Source organism: Trichoderma asperellum, chromosome 7, assembly GCF_020647865.1.
Source record: "Trichoderma asperellum chromosome 7, complete sequence".
NCBI classification, from domain to species: domain Eukaryota; kingdom Fungi; phylum Ascomycota; class Sordariomycetes; order Hypocreales; family Hypocreaceae; genus Trichoderma; species Trichoderma asperellum.
Genome location: NC_089421.1, coordinates 682,658 through 699,015, shown reverse-complemented (window position 1 = coordinate 699,015; position 16,358 = coordinate 682,658). Strand labels below are relative to the sequence as shown.

Here is a 16,358-nt window from a genome sequence, read left to right as displayed (position 1 = left end):
CGGATTGCGGGGTGACAGCTCTAGGCAACAATCTCGTATAATCCACGAACAAGACTGGCTTATTAGCAACAGGCTTTGGAACCTAGCATGTGATGTGTGCTCGTATGTAATATGATCCAAGCTCTGCAGCGTCTGCATTAGTCCTTTCCGCCTATCGCTTACGGGCTACGTGGGGGAACCGCACGACTTTGTCGAATAGGGCTCGGGAAAGGCCGCCGCACCTTGCTGGAAGTAGAAGCTTACAATTTGAGTAAAGGGGTTATTGTACTGTAACGCCGATATGCTAGTCTTTGCTTTGTGCCTGTGACTGCAAAAGTACTGAGTCCGAGCTTCTTGATGCTGTCCTGTAAGGTTTCTCGCCACGAATTATATTGCCCAATTCGGATCAAATTGCGATGTCTGCCTTAGGTGCAAACTCGCTCTGCAACAACCAATTCAACTCTTGTCAGCAAACACACTGACTCGCTCACAATGCACCCATTTCAATCCTTCCAACATAAGCATAAGAATCAATCATCCAATCACCTCTATTTTGAACCTTTCCGTCATGAATTTGTATTGCCCCAATTAGGCAACGTCTGCGTCAGAAGCAATCGTCCAATCGCGTCTACTATGCGCCGCCTCGATATACATACGACTACACGGCCGATCCTCTGAAGCGCGGTCGGCCCGAATTACCAAAGGGCCCATCATGATGTGCTTCTTTCCAAAACAGGACGACAACAGCGAGCCACAGCCAATAAGCTTACTCTCGGGATATTCTCCAGCTCCACGAACCGGCTGCCGGCCCCTTAGGCTTGGCGATGTGCCGAAATATGTACCCTTTTGGACACGGAAACCCTCCTTCCGCTGTTTCCCAAATCGGCCTTTGACATATTTAGGTGGGGGGAGGCTTGTATCACAGTATCACGATGAGTAGACATTCCTTACCTGTATGATGAGCTGAGGTTTTACATCGGCAGAGTCTCGCATCTCGCCTCTTGTGTCCTGAATGAAGCCATGTGACGGGTAGTCTCGCAATCGACTAAGGAACTTGTAGAACTATTAAAGGGCAAGATGATCCCGCTGTTTTCAATTGTAGAAAATCCCAAGACACTCTCAACTGCCTTGCGTATTAAACTCACTACCCTCTTCTGCTTCTGATCCATCATGAAGCTGAATTTGGCGGCATACGCCCTCGCCAGCTCCGGCCTTGCCGCAGCTTCAAACTCCTTTGCAGGATCCAGCTTGTACTTCCTTCCTGGCCTCTCCGCCTCGGACCAGGCAAACTACATCGACACTCTTGCCAGCTATGGAGCCAAAGTTGTCCGCATCTGGATCAACCAGCTCGGCACCGGCTGCGTCAAGGGAAGCAATGTAGTTACCAGCGTTGCCGACTTTGAGGCAACCATAGGAACCTACAACTGGAACTCCCTCGCAGCAGTTGACAAGGTCCTCGCCCAGCTGGCCGCAAAGGGGATGAAAGCCATCATCTCCCCCCACGACGGCAACGACATCCACGACGGCAGTGTCTCGGGAAACGGCTGCGACATCTACTGCCACACCTACGGCACCTCTTTCTACAGCAACTCCAATGCCCAAGCCCAGTACGATGCTCGTATCAAGGCCATCCTGACTTACAAGTCCCCCAGCAGCGGCCTCGCATGGGGCAACTGGTCCGAGGCCATTCTCGCCTTTGATCTCGAGAACGAGCCCTTCCAGTTCACCTCTGACGGCGCCAACAACGATCCCTCTAACTGGCTCTGCAACAGGGCAGCAAACTTCAAAAAGTACATCACCGACTCCAACATCAAGGTCGCAACCGGCGGCATCGGCGGAGACCAGAGCCATGGCTACAACATGCTCCCCAAGGCCTTGTCCTGCTCGAGCATCGACCTCATGAGCATCCACGCCTACGTCGGCTCAGCGTCTACCTGGGGTAGCATCATGCCCGGCTTTGAAGCCAGCGCGGCAGCCAACAACAAGCTGGTCTACGTTGAGGAATGGGGAGTTGCGACGAGTTACCCCTCCGACTTCAACGACCAATCGGCCGCCCTTAATTCCATTGCCTACCCATGGGTACGTTGCATCAAATGAAATCCCAACCTCGTAATTTTATTCTAACAAGTAATTGTACAAACAGCTCTACTGGCAAATGATCCCTGGTGACGACGGCACGGAGTCCTGCAACAGCGGCTGCTGCACCGGCTACGACGGCTTCGAAATCGGCTTCAACAGCGGCAAGGGAAATCTCCAGTACGCCATCTCCCAAGCAAACACCAAGACCACAAAGCAAGACTGGAGCTTCGTCGGTGCTCCTCCAGCTGGAGGATCCAGCCCTCCTTCTGGCGGCGGCGGTGGCAGCGGCGGCAATGGATATCCAGCAGATACCTGCACCTGGGGGTAAGTTGCATTCTATCTTCTTCCTTCACATACCTTTTTTCTGTTTTCATTCTTTCCTTTGATTTACTTAGAAGTTGAGTTGACAATTAACGCCCCTTTCTAGCTGCGAGGGTTGGGACTGCAGCAGCTCTAGTCCATGCCAGTCGGCCTACTCTTGCGTTGGCGGATACTGCAAGAACTGCACCTGGGGATGCGGTGGTTGGAATTGCAGCGCGTCTCAGCCTTGCAACGCCGACTATACTTGCGTTGACGGTGTCTGCCACCACTCTGGACCGGCAACTTAAGGGGCTTTTCTGAGTCTACAGGAGTCGCCTCGTACAAGTCTGACAAGACACCGTCGTTTCCTATGTGTAGATGGGGTTTAATAAGCGATAAATTCTGTAGGCTATCGGTACATATATGTATATAAATCGATAGAGAATAATCTTACATATCTTTATCATAAAAAACATCTCCAGATATTTGAAACCCAAAAAAGAAATTGTTATGGCTAAGTTATGTAATGGTATAAACATGTAAATATGATACAGTTCATTCTTATAGTAATGTCCAGATTCTTCATTGTCACTTCAGTGTAATAATTTTGCCACTACATGCCACTAGGATATCAAATGTTAACTCAGCCCATACCTACTATAACTCTCTCGATCCTCAGTAACCGGGCTTTTAGGTCCTTTGGTCTTGACATTTGTGGCATAACGCTTAGTGAGATTATATCGTGCTCCTATCCCATGGAAATGGTAGTGAAACAAGGCTTGTACGAAGTACTGGGTTGGCATTTGTGATCCTTGTAAGACATACGTAACATGCCGCCTGTATGGGTTGTAGCAGCCCTTAGGAGACGAGGGCTATAATAAGATCATTATAAAAACGAATACCAGAGTAATGTGATCATTCATTAATAATTATGTTTATGTTGAAAGGTAAATCTAGATCTCCTCCTTCTCCTCCTCCTCCTCCTCCTCCTCCTCCTACTTCTCGTCCTCCTTCTCCTGCTCTTCCTGCTCCTGGTCCTCCTTCACAATTTTTTCCAACACGGCCTATTCCTTTTAGTCATCTTCTTACCTTGATACACTATGTGATCGGATGCTTACATCGGCGACGGCGTTGGCATCCTGTGATGATTTTGAGACGCTGAATCAGTCATGGCGAATCCCAAAAAAAATAAATATACGAACCTTGCCAGCCGGGCCAGCTGTGCGAGTCTGTAGACTGTCAGTACTAATTGTGAAATAAGTTTATCATTACTTACAGCGAGCTCTTTCGTCCAATGCTTCAATATGCGTCAAATTATCATATTCTGAACATTAGAATTAAATAAGGACGTACCTCGATTCGATCAAGCACAAACTAACAACATTAGTATAACATAATTCGACGAGACGTTGTCGTTTCTACTTACTTGCTTGTGCTCCACTACTCTCTGTGAATATATTTGTTAGATTGTCTGATGGCATATAAAACTAGCAAGGCCAAGCCTACAAACTCTTTCTTGATCACATCCTATAGTACAATTATCCCCTTAGCTTAATTCTTATCCTAAAAGGCCGAGGGGGACTTGGTTTAGGCTCACCCGCAAAGTTTGGCGCAGATTCTAGTGAGAGAGTCAACATGCGTTGCTTACTTCATCGCAAAAGAATTCTTGCCTCCAGCTTTTGCTCAGCCTCCTGTATTTGGAATTAGCTAGTTATTAGAGAAGACATCCCTACTCTCGCAGACGATATAACTCACTTCACGCGACCCTTTCTGCAATATGTCAGTGAGGATAACATGAATACACTCTTCCCGATATCCAGCTTACCAGGGGCATCTTTGTTTTCTGCCAGATCATGCAGTAGTCAATACATGGAACACTTTCTTACAGCCAACAGTGCGTACCTTTGCCGGTGACTGGGCCGGCGATTTCGGCGCGAGCTGACACAATTGTCAGTAGGTCGTTTTCAATTTTTAAATGGGTTATTTTTTACCTCTTCATTGCTCCTCTAAAACAAAGGGTCAGCAACATTGTATTATATCACAGAAGGGAGCGATGGATAGGACAGATATGGGACTCGCCTTTTGACCCTGGGGGGCGTGCGACTTTTTGCCGTCCTACAGTCAGTCGTCTTATCCCTCACCACCCTTGTTCAATAGCAGAATGTGGTGGACAGCAAGTGTCAAAGATTCGATCGATCCACATGGTCAACGTACGTTCTCTTTGTTTGCCTAGAGGAGTCAACTGACGTTAGTTGGATCTTTCTCGAGTATGGCGAGAGTGATAGTTTGGGAGTAATCCGTGCAACCACCTGCTTGTAAATGCAGCATGAGGGGCGTGGGAGGCGTGATAGATGTATGTACGAACAAGCATCTTGAAATTTTGAATGTACTAGAATCCAATGTAGTTAGCAAATGTTGAACAGGTTTTCAATTTCATATTGATGTATACGAACTCTTTGAGTCGGGTTCTATGGAGCATACGATTAGACAACCATTTCAAAGGCTCGGCGGCTCAGTTGCATCGTACTTGGGAGAAAAGTGATGCTACAAAACAAAAGTTAATATCGCAGTCCAGATCTCATCTCACCTGTTTCATCAACGGGGAGATTCGCTCGGTATGCTTACAGCACAAAGTGGGTGATGGTCTTGAAGAGAAAAAAAGGAAAGGAAAGGGAAAGGAAGGGAAGCGAGAAAACAAATGTTCAGAGTAAGAAGGCGTACAGATTTTGCATGTCAAAAAAGAAGGAGCGGTGGATGCAGGTATTGATGCCAGCGGCTGATATCAGGAAAACAAGCAGTCCAAACAATTACGACAAAACAGCACTTCAGCATTGGTGTAATAATATCTAAACATCAACTAAGCGGCATACATGTAAGCACAAAATTCTCACGTCCAGCACTGCAATCATACTGACTTTTGCAGATTCGATTCCTTCCAATAATGTTCACGGAGTTCTCGAATCGTCAACAGTGATCGCCCCGCCACGGAAATTACAAGCTCTCTGAGACTGGAAATCTTTGAGCAGAAGTGGCAACCCAATCCCGATAACGACTAACAGCTTGAATATGTATTTTAATGCAATCTACTGTGGGAAACTTAGTTCAATATCTTGCCAGTGTCCAATTTGGATCCGTCTAATACAAGGATTGAAGCGAATAGCATATTATATCGTAATTGGCCCTGCTCTGTTATAATATCTAATAGTAGTTGAAGGAGAAGCTTGGCTCAGTGCCTATGTTAACTTGCACATGTCTTTCTGTTAGTGGCGCCTATACATGTACTCAGATGCAGACCCCAAAACGAATGACACATGCAACAACTGTCTCAAGAATCAAAAAAGAGGAAAAATCATGCGCAAATCCAAAATGAAAAAAAAAATGCATATTCCCATGCAATTATTCCCATGCAATTGAGGAAAAAATTAATTCCATGGGAATTGTGACTCGACGGAGACAGGATTCGAACCTGCGAGGCCGAAACCATATGATTTCTAGTCATACCCATTAACCACTCTGGCACTCCGCCTTCTGAGCTGATGCTAAGAACAGGGCAGTAAACAGGTATCTAAGCCTCGATCTTTGAGCGAATACTCCAAGACGACCATTTGATGTGCTTTTGATGATATGAGCACACAATGTATAGTGTTGCGAGATGATGCGCAGCGATCAAAACATGCGCTGTGAAGCGGGATGAAGTACAATAGTGCAGCATTTCCCAAAAGGGCCTATCCGTACCCACTACTACACCTCGGGCTTACATTGCGCCTTTGGCAATATTCACTGGCTCTGCTACCAAGAAACAAACTTCTCGAGAGTTTTTTGTTGCGATGGGTTGAGAGAGGTAATTCAAATCTACTTAATTGGTATTACTTATGTATTAATATTAAAAGAGAGCTCGAGTGGAACGCCTCAGGTTACCTAACAGCAACAACGTCTTATACTCTTGTAGAGTGTTTGTGAGACTATTATAATCAGGCGAGTTACCGATGGATGACACATCGATCGACATAAAATAACCGTTGCGAGCATTTTCCGGGACATATGCAATGGTGTGCTATGATCGTTCACTCATACAGGTTTTCATGTTGAATTCAGTATTTAATTATCGCCTAAATACATGGACTCTTTGTAGCCCAGTTCCAAAAGTATAGGTAACAAAAAAAATTGCGTCTAATCACCGCTGTTCATTGATATACAGAAATAAACATCATATTCAAAATATGGCAACTACATATATGTACTATATATATATGTACAGATCAAACTTCTAGTGACCCGAGCGCATAGCCCTGGTTATTTCTGGCGCAAAATCCCCCATTGCCTTCCGCGCTACAATTCCTTCGCCCTTAATTAGTTCCAGAGCAAGCGACAAACTTATTCCCACTAGCTCCATTGTGTGTAATAAGGCCAGCAACCGTAAAGGCACTGTTGATCACAACGCGGTCAGGTCCCAGAGGGCCTACATGTCACATCTCGTCAGTTACATAAAATTAAGCAGCGTCTTCAGTTGAAGAAAGTAAAAGAGAGAGAAAAGAATAACCAAGCAAGAATGAGCCAGAAAATAAGAGGATGGTTGATGGTGTATAACACACGTACCTCCGTTGTAAATCGCACCAGTCTTAATAATAGGAAACTCCTGATAAGGCCCAGCAACCCCGTGGAACTTGAACTTTTCGCCATTGTTGAACTTGTGGGGATACTTGTTCGACCCAACCACCTTTCCGGATTTAAATAACGTGCACGCCTGGTTGGCGGCGGCGGCGACTTGAGCATCGCCGTAGAAGGAAGCCTGCTTGACACCGCAACCGCCAGAGATTCTCTCTACGAGATCGTTGGCCGTCTCGGAGGTGGGAGCGGCGCTGGCAAAGGCGACGAGGGCGAGGAGGCTGAGAAAGTTCATTTTGAATGCTGAAAATATGACGAATTAAGCGTAAGGAATGAGCGAGGATTCTGCAGGATGGATGCTGGAAGCTCAAGCGATCGAGAAGTAAAGAAAACGATAAAAGCTAGAGATGCGGCCAGACTATATACTCAATGTACTGTAAAACAATTCTCCCTGCAACGACTCACTAATCAATCTTGGCAACCGATTATCTACTACTACACCACCACGATCACAGGTCTGGTACATATCCCAGCACCCATATTTCCCACCGCCGTGAACTTACGACGTTTCATTTCACGTCGACTAAAAGCTCATGGCAACATCACTTGCCCTATTCATTCCTCAGTCCCCCACCAGAAACTGGAATACTTCATACTCCGCCCAATCAATGCAACGACATCCATCAGAATACCAAGGCGATGATCTCTCACAGCATCCTCTCGGCATTCTCACAAGCCGACAAATACCATTCCAAGAAAACCATCCCGCGCCTACACATCGCAATAGAAATTAAAAAAAGCGCCGACATTTGATAACACGAAAAGCCCTTCAAAACAGTAAGATCTTGCGCAACTAGGAAGGTCAAAAGAAGTGCGCGTATTCAAGGAGGCCAAGGACCAAACTACCCCAGTGTGCAGCACGAATAGGCAGCCGCGGAGCTGCTCCCAAGTTGAGAACGATTGCGCCCGCATCAATAGGAATTTGTAGAAGAATACGGGGGTCCTTATAACTATCAGATGATGAAACTTCCCGATTCGGGATATCTTGCTGCGCCTCGGAATGAAGATCCCTTATATTTTATGCAAGTCTTGGCTCTTTGCTTAGTGCCGATCCAATAACAGGACAAGATCCGAAGCAACTCAAGGCTAAATTCTTTTCCCCCTTGTTTTTTTTTTTTTTTTTTTTTTTTTTTTGTCGGAATTGGTTAATTGGGTTATCGAGGCCTTTTCTCATGGAGAAAGTATACTCTTAAACATAAAACCGAAACCACTTTCATTCAGAAAAGGCCCTTGGCCACCAAAAATACTGTCAAAGGTCAAACAAATGAGCTTATCCGGATGCTCCCGCACGGCCTAGGCATGCGCCTGGTGCAGCGCATTCATAACTAGATATACACCTACCGAATTCGAGAAGATGCTTATCCCATGCGTAAAGCTGACGATGCCTATTGCGGAAATGCACGTTGGAATCAATTTGTCAGAGAAATTGTAGAATAGGCACTGGCGTTGATGATCTGAAGTATAATATATTGTTATTATACTATATTCTTGCGTTTATTACGTTAACAAAAGAAATAATACCATTTACAACATACATTAGTCGATGAAAGACAGATTATAATGCCGCGTTTTCGTTAACTTATAAAGCCAGTGACTAGGCATATGCATATATAGGTATCATTTCCAGTCAACCATCTAGCTACTAGTACCCAGTTACCCTATAGGTAGTAAATGGGCAAAACTACCTACATGTAGTGTTGCTAAATTGGACTTGACTACGGCTAGTGTGGCTTTATATTATACTATGTGTACTTTTGTATTAAGTACTGAGGCACCCAGGATAAAGTTATAACAGGACTCACTAGCCCTACCATTTATGCCATTACGTTACAACATTCCTGGCCACCGCAAATGCCAACTTTCTACCCTTCAGTAGGATCAAGATGTTTAGCCCCCGCACCTTACCCTGGTTGGCCTAAACATTGCCCCCGAATAAGCTGGACGAAATATTCCGTTCGCTCGTTTGCCCCTTCTGAGCTATTTGTACATAGCTTAGTGCGAGAGAGCAATAGGATGAGATAAGGCCACACCATCAATTCTAGCTAAATCTCGATCCCCATCACGGATTATATACCGCCCAAGGATAGCCTTCGTGACAGCTGCAGCAGTGGCCGCCGCAAAATCTTGCCAGGATTTATTCTTATGGCTGTCTGCGTAGTCACAGATGCCCTTCACAACGATACACGGAATTTCATCCCAGGCTCCAGCGCCTTCCATTTCGAAGGCAATGACGTTGTGTGCGCTGGCGATTCGATCACGGTCTTCCCCGCTATTCATAACTGTATTTCCTGACCCTATTCGACCGATGAAGATCTCTGGGCTGAAATTGGCCTCTTCGACAGTATGCTCTCTTACAACCAGGTCGGTTGAACTGCACCCCGCCACGGCACACGACGCCTCAGAAGCTGAGTCACAAAAGGTGTCTAGAGTAGTACACAAGTCACACGATGTCCGATGTTTGTGAACATATGCCGGGGGGTATAGTTTATCTTCCGCAATCCCGGGATATTTATAATCTGCCCGTCGTCGATCCTGTCTAGCTTTATTTTGCAAATGTTTCAAGTATTCCGAAGCCTCCTTTTGTAGCCGCTTCCTCATCAACTCCGTTTCAAAAACCGCAAGGAGGCCTCGAATATCCCTGTTGGTACTCCCAAGGCTGTCTTCAACGGTATTCTTCACTACAAAGTGTCCAGGATATAGCCTGCCATAGTCATAGTGGATGATAGTCTTGCTCACTACTACATCACCTAGAAATGCATCGAGGTTGGCAATGCGAGGGACTCCCCCACAAATACCGACGAGGATAGCGAGCCTAAGGCTGGTATAGCTCGATCGCAAGCTAGCAGTCGCAGCAGCTGCGTTATTTGTCCCCATACCTGGTAGGAGAGCAAGAACAATGTTGTGATCCCCAATGCGACCGGTGATATAGGTATTCATGTCGCCATCAGCTCGGCCGTAAAGATCACCCTCATCGTCCCAGAATTGGTCAAAAAGCAGAGTGACGGCATCAACTTCTCGAGGCAAAGCGCAAATGATGGCAACATGGAAGTGTGTGCGGTTGGCAGGAGGTTGTAAGGAAATCCGGCCACCCATTTCATTATCAAAGAACTGGGATAACTTATATTCAACATCGGTTGTCAAAGTCGTATCCAGATTCGGTGACGGGTACGAACCCAGAGAGTATAATTGTGAATATCTCTGTCCCCATTTGCGTTTGAGCGAAGGGACTCCGACTTGGCTTGGAGCAAGCGCCATAACCGTGGATGATGGTATCCGAGTGGGTGTGAGCACTCCAGAGGGCAGCGAAGTTGCTTGGCTGTCTAGCTCTGGTCTGGTTATGACCTGGCCCCACTTCCCAAAATCCAGATCTCTAGCATATTCGTCAACACCATCTAGCGGTATCTGACTGAAGCCTTGGATTAAGTGAAGCTCCAGCAGTCGAACAACATGTTGATATATCCGCGACTTGAGCATTTCACTGTCGAGGGGCCCACCTTCTTCATCCTCCCACAATTCACCATCCAAGCAGTTGTCAATGGCCATAAGAAGAGGAGAGTCTTCGGGGATCTGGGATCGCCATCCCTCCTTGCCAGTTTCCTCATCGCCATTGAACACCTGATCCACGTCAATGAGGGTGATGCGGCCGCTAGAAACCTCGATCAGTGGGACTTCATGCATTTCTGCCAATTTTTTGAATGGTTTGACGAAATACACCTCTATGAGGACCACGGCTAGAGCAACCATTACCGGGCAGCGATGCCCTAAATCAAGATCGTCTGATGTTTCATCGTCACTGTCCCCACCATTTACGACGAGTCGAAAATCATCTGCGCCGGCAGAACTGGTCTTGGGTAGCTGGATTTGAATAAAAGGTCGCAATGGAGTCTTGCAGAAAATTGTCTGGAAGAACTTGATATTTTCTGACCCCCACCCTGGCTGGAGCCAGGAAGTGCCGTTTAGGTGCAGAATTGTAGAGCCGATGATGAGAGAGAGGATTCGCTTCGTCTTCTCCGTGAAGAAGTCGTGCCGTTCTTCAAAACATTGAGAGAGAGAGATTGGATTGGCGGTCTTGTCGATCGGAAAGTTGCTCTTCTCAAATCCCATCTCAAAGAGTTGGCCACTGTTGACCTTCAACACAAGGCGTTGCAAGGCCTTCGTTTTCGTCTTGGTAATTGGCTTGCATAGCCTCTCTACTCTTGCGTATCCATCCTCGGTGCTGCTTACACGAGGTGACGGTGCCTCACCTGAAATATTAAAGCAAACTCCCCGCTCTTTACCGACCTGGACTCGAACTTCATGCCAATCCCGCTCCATGGAGAGAAACATGTCAAAATCAAGCTCCCCAACAGTATTATCATTGCCACGAGGATATCGGACGCGTTTTCGAATAGATTTAACAAGCCGTTTCTTGTTGACTTTCTTATTGGGCCTCCGGTACGTGCCCAGTTCGAGTTTCGCCTCAAACTCATGCGGATTGGGACAGGAGCATCCCTTGCAGTCTAACAGCGCATCGAAGATCGATTGGGCCGCCTTGCATATGGTATATGATGGCTCAATGATGTTTAGAGATGGGAACTTGTCTGCCGATTTCTTGGAAGCCTGGTCTGGGTGTTGTTTGTCGAGTTCGTCGGCACAGCTTTCCAGCGCGCTATCTACCCATCCTTGTTGCTCCCCAGGTGTCAACCATCGGCTTATAAAGTCAAGCCTCCTCTCGCTTGACTGCTTTCTTTCCTCACTCCAGAAAAGGTTGAGCATCCCGAGACGAAATTCTAATGTGGCCGGGTTTGACGGCGATTGCTGGAGACAGCTCTCTGAGACGATAGAACCGAGGTGGGCCAGGGCCTGATTGACATGTTCACTGTTTATTCGAGACGAGCTCTGCCTTGCGCGCAGTGAGTAGTCTCGCAATCTGACACAATGGGATGCCAGGTGACTGTAGAAGACCCTGGTTTCTTTATTGGCGTCGTTGATTCGAGCAAGGTGCGCGATCTCCATAACTGACTCGGACGTTTTCAGGAGCAAGTCGGAATTGCAGCCCTCGTCCTCGGAAGCAAGACATATGGCCATCTCGCCCGCCCTCTACTACGCCACGACTACAAATTCTGGCGTCAGCGCTGCGAATGGACTAAGGTGTTGGTCATTATTGACGAGGAGGCTCTTTTATACGCATGCGCGGGGGCGGGGAGTACAGGTAGCTAGATGCAGCTAAGACGAGATCTTATCGAAGTGACATCGCGAGCTAACGAGTACATAGGAAAGACCAACTCCGTATCAAAAGAAATTCTTGTTCCAAACTTCTCCGGAATTTATACAGACATTCCAAAACTTGGACGATTTTTCTAGCATTCAAATTAAACGTCATAGATTATTCTAGCGTATCTTCTCCCCTGGTTTTCAAGTTGGTGAGCTCTCAATCTGTTAGTGTTGCTTCGTCGAAACTGCTGCCTCATCGAAATGGCCAATAACAAAAGACTCAGAGAGGGGTTCAGTGGATTCATGCCTTAACGCCTCGACATGGCACCATGAGACCTCTCTCATCTCAAAGGCAGCACGTTCTGACATGAATGCCCATGAGTAGTTGTACCGATGATATAAAATCCACCTTTTAATACAATTCTACCACCCTAAATTCGGCGACCTTGTTGCCATGACAGATGCAGACGAGTTTGTAGGCCCAAAGGAGCCGGCTATTGCCGTCTGTACCACCCAGTGCTTGGAATCTTTCCAGCAATGCCTCCTCAGGGCGTCCTCCGTACATCCTAGGGAATTCTCAGCAGTAGAAGACCAAATTGCGAGGCTATCTACATGGGCTGCAGGCATCGAAATCTTTGCACCTGGGCAAACGTCCATGGATAATCGCCTGCGATACGCGCCGGAAGTGCAGAGGGTTGTCACCGGCCTTCTGGAGTCTCTGGACTACCGTATCCGTGCCTGTATGTCTCACTCTTTCATGCCACCTTATTTTGATTTTGTTCTGGCCTCTACCGCCAAATGGTGAACAATTCAAGTTAAAAATACACAGGCTCGGATGTCCTCGATGCGTTGGGCAAATTCGCGGCATCAGATGCTCGGAGTTCTGCAAACGAACAACTGGAACAGTGTCTTGTAGACATCGCAACTGAGATCAACCGTCTAAACAAGACTTCGAATACAATCCGCAGAGCCAGCAAAGCAACCCAGGTTCTCAAAGTAAGCGATTTTCAGATCACAGACAACGATGGAAATAGTGTGGAGCCTCTTCTACTCGATCATTTCGAAAATCACATTGGCTCTCAGTTTCCCAATATTAGCAAAATAATCCAACAGAGACTTGCTCGCACAATGCTCCTTCGACAGAAACGAATCCTGTACAGGAGACATCGTAAAGCGAATACCACTATCCAGCCGCAGATAGCAATTCACAAGGCTTCCATTACCTTACCAGCTGCTCAGCAAGGAGTATCCTCCACTCATCACGATCCCGAACAGGATAACGGTCCAATTTCTGTCGTAGCATCGACCATAATTACATCTCCACCGAATCGAAGCGTGACAACTTTCTCCCCTGACAGCTTCATGACAGCCTCTTCAAGCCCTTTCGTTATTTCTGTAAGAGAGACGGCCACCCTTGGTAATGAGACACTCATATTCCCACCCGCTCCTGGTCTCTCTGCCAAAAGGAAATACGAACAACTCAAGAGTGAACGCGTAGCCGATTTTCATAAAGCTTTAAGGCTTGGGGAGATGAGATTAGTCGCGGAGTCAAAGCTTAATGATTTGCTGGAATCAGATCTCCAAGCAATGGGAGAGATTATTTGTCCTTATTGTCTGTACGCTCTTCCAGTCCAAGAGATGTTCGATGAGCAAAAATGGCAGTGAGTAACCTGACCCTGAACCAGGAATCATCAAATCTATAACGTTCTTACCGTCTGGGGGTAATACTGAACAGACTTCTAGAAATCACGTCAAAAATGACCTAGACCCTTATGTGTGCCTCTTTGAGGATTGCGAGGAGGCAGACATGCTATATAAACACAGTGATGAATGGCTTAGCCATTTGTATCAACACAGCAGGCTCTGGCGCTGCTCCTCTCACCGCGAGCTGGGTCCATTTTCTACCCGCGACGAGTACATCAGACACATGCGAGATGTCCACAATACCAAACTCAGCGATACCCAGCTCCGCGTCTTAGCGAAGAAGAATACCCGCAAGGCAGTGAGACTGTTTTTATCATGCCCAATTTGTGACAAAGATGCGGCCAAGATTGATGGCCATCTAAAGGACCACATCGCCGAACACTTAAGTCGCTTAGCCCTCAAGTCTCTTCCAAGCTACCAAGATGAGATACCAGGCGACACTGAAGCCGAGAAGGGGAGCATTAGAGCTTCACTGCCGCAAAGCAGCGGTACTGTGGGGGACGACAAAGATCTGGTTGAATCTGGAACGGAGCACATCAAGGAGAAACATCCAGCTACGACCAGTAGCATGGCAAGCCTCGCAGCCACATATCATGCACAAGGCCAATATACAAAGGCTGAGAGGTTAATAAAGCAAGCTTTAAATCTCCAACAGGAGGCACTTGGGGAGAAGCATCCAGATACAATTAATAACATTGCGAACCTCGCAATAACGTACCATGCACAGGGTCGATACAATAATGCTGAGATATTATATAAGCAGGCATTGAATCTCCGACAAGAGGTGCTTGGAGAAACGCATACAGATACAATTAGGAGCATGGCGGACCTTGGGGCAATTTATCATGAACAAGGCAGATATGACGAGGCCAAGAAGTTAAAGGAGCAAGCATTAAGTCTCCAACAGGAGGCGCTTGGGGAAAAACACCCAGATACAATCAGGAGCGTGGCAAACCTCGCATTAACGTACCATCAACAGGGCCAATATAACGATGCTGAGAGATTATATAAGCAAGCATTAAGTCTCCGAGAAGAGGTTCTTGGGGGAAAGCATCCAGATACACTTAGGAGCATGGTAAACCTTGGAGCAATATATCATAAACAGGGCAGATATAATGAAGCTAAGGAGTTGAAGGAGAAAGCATTAAGTCTCCAACAGGAGGCGCTTGGGGAGAAACATCCAGATACAATCAGGAGCATGGCGAGCCTTGCAATAACATATCATGAACAAGGCCGATATAACGATGCTGATAGGTTGTGTCAGCAAGTATTAGGTCCCCAACAGGAGATACGTGGGGAGAAGCATCCAGCCGGAGAGAAGCATCGAGATGTAACTGAGAGTATTGAGGATCTTTGGAAAGAAAGTACGTTTCAAAACCTTGAGATTCAAATATAACAACCAAAATATTTCAGAGATAGGAATTTTAAACAGGGAATTAGGAAATTATATAGTAGATTTTTGGGCAGGAATTTGGATTTTGTTCACCAAACCTAATTAATGGTTTACTTAATGCGGGTAGGCCAACATAAAGCTCATGCCCATGTCTGTTGAGACCAAGGACATGAAGCCCTATGTAGGCTTGCTAACCACTCAGCCACATTGGATGGCAGATGTTACCCGTTACAACATTGAAAGCAATCAGATTCATAAGACGTATCAAATAAATACTGTAAAAAAGAAATGCCTACCTAGACAGTCAGATTCATAAAAAAAAAAAAAAAAAAAGCAAAGTATACATGTAAGTGGAAAAAAAGCAAAAAAGAAATGTTGAGGGGCCAAACCGTGGATTGAACACGGGACCTCTTGCAGTTGAGTTGGTAACCCAAAGCAAGAATCATACCACTAGACCATTTGGCCTCTAGCTGTTATGACTAATGGTATCTTACACTACCTTATAAAGGCAGTTCCATAGCCACCCACTAAAAAAGACAAACCAGTATCCACCCACTAGTTCAACCCCACAATAGCACCGCGGCACTAAAAAAGCAGACTCCATCCACTAGACAATTTTCCTCCCTTCCGAATAAACAAAGTACATGCAAAAAAAATCGCAAAAAAAGAAAGAACACGTGGAGACAGAGGGATTTGAACCCCCGACCTTTTACAGGCTTGTATTGAATGAACAATGCAAAGCAAACGTGATACCCCTACACCATATCCCCGATGTTGAAAATGCGGCTTTGTAAACAGACTTATATGGCTCAACAGGAAAAATAGAGGCAGAGCTGGAATTAAATACAGTACAATTGCTTCCATCTTACTTCTACTACTAGCTATTAGAAGCATAATACATCATGCTGCATTGTCTTGGCATCTCATTATAAGTAACTGGTCAAGATGTCCTACTGTTGCAATACGTTATTTCACCTAGAATTTACAATCCGTTGGCGCTCTTATAAGAAGAATAGAAGCTCCCTAAAAATAGGCAACGCACAAC

The 16,358-nt window shown here is 46.2% G+C and overlaps 5 protein-coding genes and 3 non-coding genes across 8 annotated transcripts; 2 read left to right on the top strand and 6 right to left on the bottom strand.

Moving 5' to 3' along the window:
• The first annotated feature begins 1,114 nt into the window (after positions 1 to 1,114).
• On the top strand, positions 1,115 to 2,841 carry TrAFT101_010997 (uncharacterized protein). Its single transcript, XM_024910755.2, has 3 exons — positions 1,115 to 2,058; positions 2,123 to 2,382; positions 2,486 to 2,841. The coding sequence occupies exons 1-3, from the start codon at positions 1,150 to 1,152 to the stop codon at positions 2,664 to 2,666; spliced, it is 1,350 nt and encodes a 449-aa protein (XP_024756938.2). The 5' UTR covers positions 1,115 to 1,149; the 3' UTR covers positions 2,667 to 2,841.
• A 512-nt stretch (positions 2,842 to 3,353) lies between these two features.
• On the bottom strand, positions 3,354 to 4,192 carry TrAFT101_010996 (uncharacterized protein; the record flags this gene model as incomplete). Its single annotated transcript, XM_066129122.1, has 9 exons — positions 3,354 to 3,422; positions 3,477 to 3,497; positions 3,561 to 3,587; positions 3,712 to 3,732; positions 3,785 to 3,805; positions 3,865 to 3,885; positions 4,007 to 4,049; positions 4,114 to 4,124; positions 4,184 to 4,192. The coding sequence occupies 9 exons, from the start codon at positions 4,190 to 4,192 to the stop codon at positions 3,354 to 3,356; spliced, it is 243 nt and encodes an 80-aa protein (XP_065985252.1).
• A 1,611-nt stretch (positions 4,193 to 5,803) lies between these two features.
• Positions 5,804 to 5,884, bottom strand: TrAFT101_010995. Its single transcript has one exon. It is a non-coding gene; the product is annotated as a tRNA-Ser (tRNA).
• Positions 5,885 to 6,564: 680 nt separating this feature from the next.
• TrAFT101_010994 (uncharacterized protein) lies at positions 6,565 to 7,306 on the bottom strand. The gene is made up of 2 exons (XM_024902093.2): positions 6,955 to 7,306; positions 6,565 to 6,817 (listed from the first exon to the last, which is right to left on the bottom strand). Exons 1-2 carry the CDS (start codon positions 7,256 to 7,258, stop codon positions 6,705 to 6,707), a joined length of 417 nt encoding a protein of 138 aa, XP_024756936.2. The 5' UTR covers positions 7,259 to 7,306; the 3' UTR covers positions 6,565 to 6,704.
• A 1,709-nt stretch (positions 7,307 to 9,015) lies between these two features.
• Positions 9,016 to 12,090, bottom strand: TrAFT101_010993 (uncharacterized protein; the record flags this gene model as incomplete). The annotated part of the gene is made up of 1 exon (XM_066129121.1): positions 9,016 to 12,090. One exon carries the CDS (start codon positions 12,088 to 12,090, stop codon positions 9,016 to 9,018), a length of 3,075 nt encoding a protein of 1,024 aa, XP_065985251.1.
• A 580-nt stretch (positions 12,091 to 12,670) lies between these two features.
• Positions 12,671 to 15,316, top strand: TrAFT101_010992 (uncharacterized protein; the record flags this gene model as incomplete). Its single annotated transcript, XM_066129120.1, has 3 exons — positions 12,671 to 12,956; positions 13,046 to 13,877; positions 13,960 to 15,316. The coding sequence occupies 3 exons, from the start codon at positions 12,671 to 12,673 to the stop codon at positions 15,314 to 15,316; spliced, it is 2,475 nt and encodes an 824-aa protein (XP_065985250.1).
• Positions 15,317 to 15,693: 377 nt separating this feature from the next.
• TrAFT101_010991 lies at positions 15,694 to 15,778 on the bottom strand. The gene has a single exon. It is a non-coding gene; the product is annotated as a tRNA-Pro (tRNA).
• Positions 15,779 to 15,991: 213 nt separating this feature from the next.
• Positions 15,992 to 16,083, bottom strand: TrAFT101_010990. The gene has a single exon. It is a non-coding gene; the product is annotated as a tRNA-Ala (tRNA).
• Positions 16,084 to 16,358: the final 275 nt, after the last annotated feature.

Excerpts from the sequence above, each read along its gene's own strand:
- TrAFT101_010997 (XM_024910755.2), top strand. The coding sequence starts at position 1,150 with ATGAAGCTGAATTTGGCGGCATACGCCCTCGCCAGCTCCGGCCTTGCC. Across the intron at positions 2,059-2,122 it reads ATTCCATTGCCTACCCATGG|CTCTACTGGCAAATGATCCC; the intron begins GTACGTTGCATC and ends TTGTACAAACAG. Across the intron at positions 2,383-2,485 it reads GCAGATACCTGCACCTGGGG|CTGCGAGGGTTGGGACTGCA; the intron begins GTAAGTTGCATT and ends GCCCCTTTCTAG.
- TrAFT101_010994 (XM_024902093.2), bottom strand. The coding sequence starts at position 7,258 with ATGAACTTTCTCAGCCTCCTCGCCCTCGTCGCCTTTGCCAGCGCCGCT. Across the intron at positions 6,818-6,954 it reads TGGTGCGATTTACAACGGAG|GCCCTCTGGGACCTGACCGC; the intron begins GTACGTGTGTTA and ends TGTGACATGTAG.